At 35.4% G+C, this 6000-nt stretch overlaps 1 protein-coding gene across 2 annotated transcripts in view; it reads right to left on the bottom strand.

Moving 5' to 3' along the window:
* Positions 1-1048: 1048 nt before the first annotated feature.
* LOC409985 (ubiquitin carboxyl-terminal hydrolase 48) overlaps positions 1049-6000 on the bottom strand; it is a 73573-nt gene continuing 68621 nt past the window's right edge. For both annotated transcript variants that reach the window (XM_393474.7, XM_006562989.2), the window contains one exon: positions 1049-2673. In XM_393474.7, coding sequence (XP_393474.5) covers positions 2651-2673 — 23 coding nt within the window. In that variant the 3' untranslated portion in view covers positions 1049-2650. The remainder of the gene's footprint in view (positions 2674-6000) is intronic.

Below are 6000 nucleotides of genomic sequence, written 5' to 3'. Positions count from 1 at the left end.
CGTCGAACATTCGTGTCGATAGATTCTTCTTTCAGCAGTTCGAAATTCTGAAAAGAAATAAATATCGGAATTGGGATTGAATCTAGGATAATGAAAGACGGCCTCGAAACCTAGATGTGGAGGAAGAGGCATCGTGCATGCTCGTACGTTAATTAGTTCTGGAGGGATTTAAAGGCGAGGACGAAGGACCTCTGGCTGGTTTCTAGGTGGTCCCGAATCCTCGAGTCATCATTGCCTCATTTACTTTGGAAAACAATCTTGCCGACGGTTCAATAGGCCTAACTGCATTAAACTTACCATCGAGTAATTAAACTTGCTTGTAAATCCGGGATTCGCGTCGTCCCGTCGCGGAACGCGTTAATTAATTAACAGCTACCAATTTTCGGAATCTTAACCACGCCGTGTTTACCCTTAAACCTTTATTTATTTATTTATTTTTCAAGGAAATAAATAAATAAAGGAATAACGAAGAGACGGAAGAGAAAATTTTAAATTCATAATTACAAATATATATCATTAAAGGTGAGATAAATTTTATTTCATCATCTCAATAATTATATCTCATTCTGATCGATTTGTTTAAGGATTTTGTTATTAAGGAGAGGAAATTCGGGATTTTTTTTTTTCTTCTTCTTCTTTTCACTTATTTTCTTTCCTAATCCTTACAAATGCCACGGCAATCAAGCGTTTCCCCTAATTCGTATTACGAAGGATCCCGCATGCGAGTTCTAATCTTGATTGAACGTGTTTCCACGTGTTCCCGCGTTGCTGGCTATTTGTTGAACACCTTTATAAACAATCCCAATAGTTTTTCGCTTAATCCCCTCGAAATTCTTCCTTGGCTCCTCCTCTTCTTCCTGCCTCTCCTCTCGGAGAAACAAGGAAATAAATAAATAAAATCCAAGAGGAATTGCGAACAAAAATTAAAATCTTCTTACCATTTGAAATTATTATTATTATTTTATTCGTTATATTAAAAATCTGAAAAACGACGAGAGAAAATATATGGAATATTCGGTGATGAAGGAATAATAAATTAATTCGTGTATACGTATACATGATCAGTACTACTTTGCCATTTTTATTTTCAGCTTCTACGACGAACAAGTATGTAAATTATTTCCTAATGATCTTCTAGATTCTTCTTCAACGCGTTCTAATAACCATTGTCTATGTATACGAGACAGCCATATACAATTGTGATACATCGAGAGCCGGAAAAAAATTCGCTAAAGGTATTCGTAGTAGTAGTATTGATTGAAAAATGCGCAAAAAATAATAATAATAATAATAATAATAATAATATTAATAATAATAAATAAAATAACAAAAAGAAAAAAAAGCTTCTCGAATATTGCGTTCCCTATAACTCTGGTCTCTACGTTTAAAAAACGATTAAACACCGAACAATCGCTTGAGCGCACCGATTAAACTCTCTGCACAATACTCTCTCGCGCATCCCATTTCTCCTCGTGCACCCAAACTCTCTCCGTGGTATGTATATGTATATGTATAATAATATTAATATAAATGTAAAAGCGTGTTAGTCGTTACCCAAACTCGAATAAAGTCTCTCTCTCAAAAAAAAAAAAAAAAAAAAAAAGAAAAAAAAATATATATATGTTTTATATATATATATATATATGTATATAATAATAATAATATAAATTCTGCGTCAGCACCATTTCATCCGAAAATGCGAAGGGATGGCTCGTGGAAATGACCGAATCCCCCTGTTCGAAGATTAATTCTCATGATCTCGATTTGATAAAAATATATATATGTGTGTGTGTATACATATGTATGCTGATTAATTGTTACATTAGATAATTGCTTTAAATAAATATATAAACGATTGTATAAAAAGGAAAACAAAAAATAGATCGACAAAGTTTTCTTCCCGTTCAAAAAATTTTCCAAAAGGAAGAGAAAGAGAAAAAAGAGAGAGGAAAAAGCGAAACAATGATGAGACGATACAATATCTTTTTTAAAGAATGTAATGGAAAAATTCTCTAAAATCTAACGGAATTCATCTATCGATCATTCACAATGAAGCCGTCTCTTCGCAAATAATCTCTTCTTTCCTTATAGCCACGCATTCTCTTTGCACCTCATTTTTACCGTAGCACGAATAGAAATATTTAGCCGAAAGGAAATATGCTTGTGTGTACGTGTGTGTATGTGTGTATATATATATATATCGAATATATCGTCTTTGGATTCCTTTGTCGCCTTCAACGCCTATTTCCCCGTATAATTGCACCCATTTCTCTGTGCGTTGATAAAATAATAATCGAGTATATAACAATTTAAAAGAAAAAAAAAAACGTGCGGTCGTTTGATTTCCTTTCTTTTTTTTTTTTTTTCTTTTCTTTTCCACGATTGTTAACCTTCCTTCCTTCCTTCCTCCACCTTCCTTGCACACGATACCCTTTTTCTTATAAAGCCTGATCTCATCTCATCTCATCTCATCTTCGACACACCTCTGTATATTATACAGATTAATATATATAATATATATATATATATATATATGTATGTAATATATGATAACTCGTGTACAAAAATATTTTATGTTAAATCGACTATCGTTATTGAAACGTTCCGCCACAAAGCAATTTGCCTATCCTCTGATCCTTGATGACGCAGATCAACTCGGCACCAATTCGGTTCCTGGAACAATTTGAAATATCGTTATTTATTATTATATACTTCCGACAATGGAATAAATAATACACGGAATTAGGATATTTTGACACTTCTTCTCTCCTCCTCCGCGATTATATTTCAATCTCCTTCCTTTACTTTGATAATTCATCCGACGACATCGATTCAATTCGCACGATTTCGAGAGATTCGCGTGTCAATGACATATACCTCGTCTCGAAGAAATATTAGCCAACCAAGAGTTCATTTTTCTTTTCTCTTCTCGATCGACACAAAAGTGTCCGGATATTTGGTTCGCGCAATGTCTCCGGTTTCCTGCAGAATCGAGATGGACGTCGAAATGGCGGTTCCCGGTCGACCGACTTTTCCGAAATGTTTTTCCATGAGGAAGAGAGGGAGGGGAGGTCACGACCAAGGGCCAATCCAACGCCTCGTCCTTTTGTCCTTTCCCTCGAAAAAAAGCTCGATCGAGCGCTCGGTTTTGCTCCCGCGATTCCTCGATTTCAATTCTTCGAGAAGAATTTTTTAATTGAGGAGGGATGTCATAAGGTGATAAAAATAAATATATACGGTCGTATAATTGGAAAAAGATAAAGACGAGGATAAAGATGAAAATAAACGTGTAATTGAAAGAATAAAATTTTGTCGATGATGGTTTTGATGATGGAATATTCTTAGATTATTACGGGATACGAGGGAAATAAATGTACGTTGAAACGAGTTGGTAGAAGAAGAAGAAGAAGAAGAAAAACTTTTTAATCGAGGAGGGATGTCGACGATAAAAATAAATATATACAGTCACATAATTGGAAAAAGATAAAAACGAGGATAAAGGTGAAAATAAATGTGTAATTGAAAGAATAAAATTTTGTCGATGATGGTTTGGACAATGGAATATTCCTAGATTATTACGGAATATAGGGAAATAAGTATATATTGGATATGAAACGAGTTGGTAGAAGAAGTAAAAGAAGAAGAAGAAGAATTTTTTAATCGAGGAAGGATGTCGATAATAAAAATAAATATATACAGTCGCATAATTGAAAAAAGATAAAGACGAGGTGAAAATAAATATGTAATTGAAAGAATAAAATTTTATCGATGATGGTTTGGACAATGGAATATTCCTAGATTATTACGAGTGTATGTTGGGTATGTGAAACGAGTTGGTAGAAGAAGAAGAAGAAGAAGAATTTTTTAATCGAGGAGGGATGTCGATGATAAAAATAAATACAGTCGCATAATTGGAAAAAGATAAAGACGAGGATAAAGATGAAAATAAATGATAATTGAAAGAATTGAAAGAATAAAATTTTGTCGATGATGGTTTGGACAATGGAATATTCCTAGATTATTACAGGAAACGAGTTGGTAGAAGAAGTAAAAGAAGAAGAAGAAGAAGAATTTTTTAATCGAGGAGGGATGTCGATGATAAAAATAAATATATACAGTCGCATAATTGGAAAAAGATAAAGACGAGGTGAAAATAAATGTGTAATTGAAAGAATAAAATATTTGTCGATGATGGTTTGGACAATGGAATATTCCTAGATTATTACGGAATACGAGGGAAATAAGTGTACATTGGGTACGTGAAACGAGTTGGTAGAAGAAGAAGAAAAAGAAGAAGGGGGGGGAGTTGAAACGCGGCAAGACGAGGAATAATTTAAAACGAGTAACGATGGAAATGCAGGATCGACGGTCGTTTGCGGGGCTTCTTAAATTCACATTAAGGACGACTGGTGACGACGAAAATGACGAAGGGTGTCACGCATGCACGTCGATCCAGCGTTTAGTAGCATCAGGCGGTGGTTCAACACTCTGCTTCTCTGCTCGAATAACTCGCCCCGTCGTCGGAATACTGGAAACTCGTTTCTCTCGGATAATTCTCTCTTTCCCCTCCCCCTCCTCTCCCGTCCCGTTAACCGTAAAAATGTCATCAACCGATGTAAAAAAAGAAAAATACTAAAGGAAAAATACATTCTTCCTATCCATTTAATTTTTGAACATCGATTCGTTCGTCGAACAATTTATATTTCGAAATTCAATATTCTCAATTTTCTAGAATTCCATCTTCCAAGAAATATAATTGTCGTCGTCGTTGCTCGAATCGAATATCGATCGGTTGAAGAAAAAATTACGAAACGATCTATCGTTTGCAGAAGATTTCAAGGGGGAGAGGAGGGGATTCAGAGAGGGGAGGGAAGGCAAAGACCTCTGCCGATTGCGTGGCACGCAGCGCTCCTTGGAAAAAGGAGAGGACACACTTAGTTAAAACTTGTCGCTATTTCCCTCTTCTTTTTTTGCTATTAGCTAAGTATACCGGCTCTGGCTTATGTTAAGCTTCGGCAATTATTTGTCATAGTCAGCCAAGACGAGAGTGGAGACAAAAGCGAGGAAGGGAATAAGGAGGGAGAGGGGGAGAGGGAGGAAGAAGCGGCGGCCCTCGAAATAAGACGTTCCCATCAATTTCACCGCCGACGTTTTTGCCCTCCATTTCTCCGCGCTTGACCTTCGCCTTCCACGCTACAATTACGAAAAACAATCATTTCCCTATTTTCCTCGAAATTTATCTCCTCGAGCCTCGCTTTCGAAGTGATTCTACGAAAACGTACATCGATTTATGTATCGAACTTTCTAAATTGCAACGATATCTTTTCTCTGAAAAGAAGAGAGAAGAGTTTGCAAATGAATTTGAAGAAAGAAGAAAGGGAAGATGGTGTGAGAAGTGACGTAAGAAAAATATTATGGGGGAAAGGAGTGAAATTTATTAACAATTTCCGCTGGTAAAATTGTTAAAAATTATTTTCAATTTCGCGAAAATCGACAAGTGATTCGATGAAGTGGTTCTATGAGACATATTTATGATTGAAAAGTTCCCCTTCAATCTTTTTCAAAAAATCAACAACTCTGAAAAAAAGAAGATCTCGAGTGAAGCCATTCATGTATTTATTTTTGGTAAAATTATTAAAACTTAAAAACTCTTCCTTTCTCAAAAATCTCACAATCCTGGGAAAAAAGAAGAAGGCCAATTCTCGAATTGGCATTTGTATTCACGAATTTTTGCTATCGTTTGATAAAATCACAAAAACTCTTGCTTACAAATATGATGAACTTTTCTCAAAAACATGAGGAAGACGATGAAATCCTCGAAAAACTCGAATGAAGAGAATTGACACGTATACGTAATTCTTAGCAAGATTACGAAAAGCTTGAAACCTGTTCCTCGAACCGATACCTTTTCTCAAAAAATCTCACAATCCTGGAAAAAAAAGAAGAAGAAGAAGAAGAAGGAGAACTCGAGTAACTCCGCGAGAAAACGCAACGAAGCCA

This window comes from Apis mellifera, linkage group LG14, assembly GCF_003254395.2.
Source record: "Apis mellifera strain DH4 linkage group LG14, Amel_HAv3.1, whole genome shotgun sequence".
NCBI lineage: Eukaryota > Metazoa > Arthropoda > Insecta > Hymenoptera > Apidae > Apis > Apis mellifera.
The sequence above is the reverse complement of the archived record's forward strand: the minus strand, read 5'-3'. Positions and strand labels throughout refer to the sequence as shown.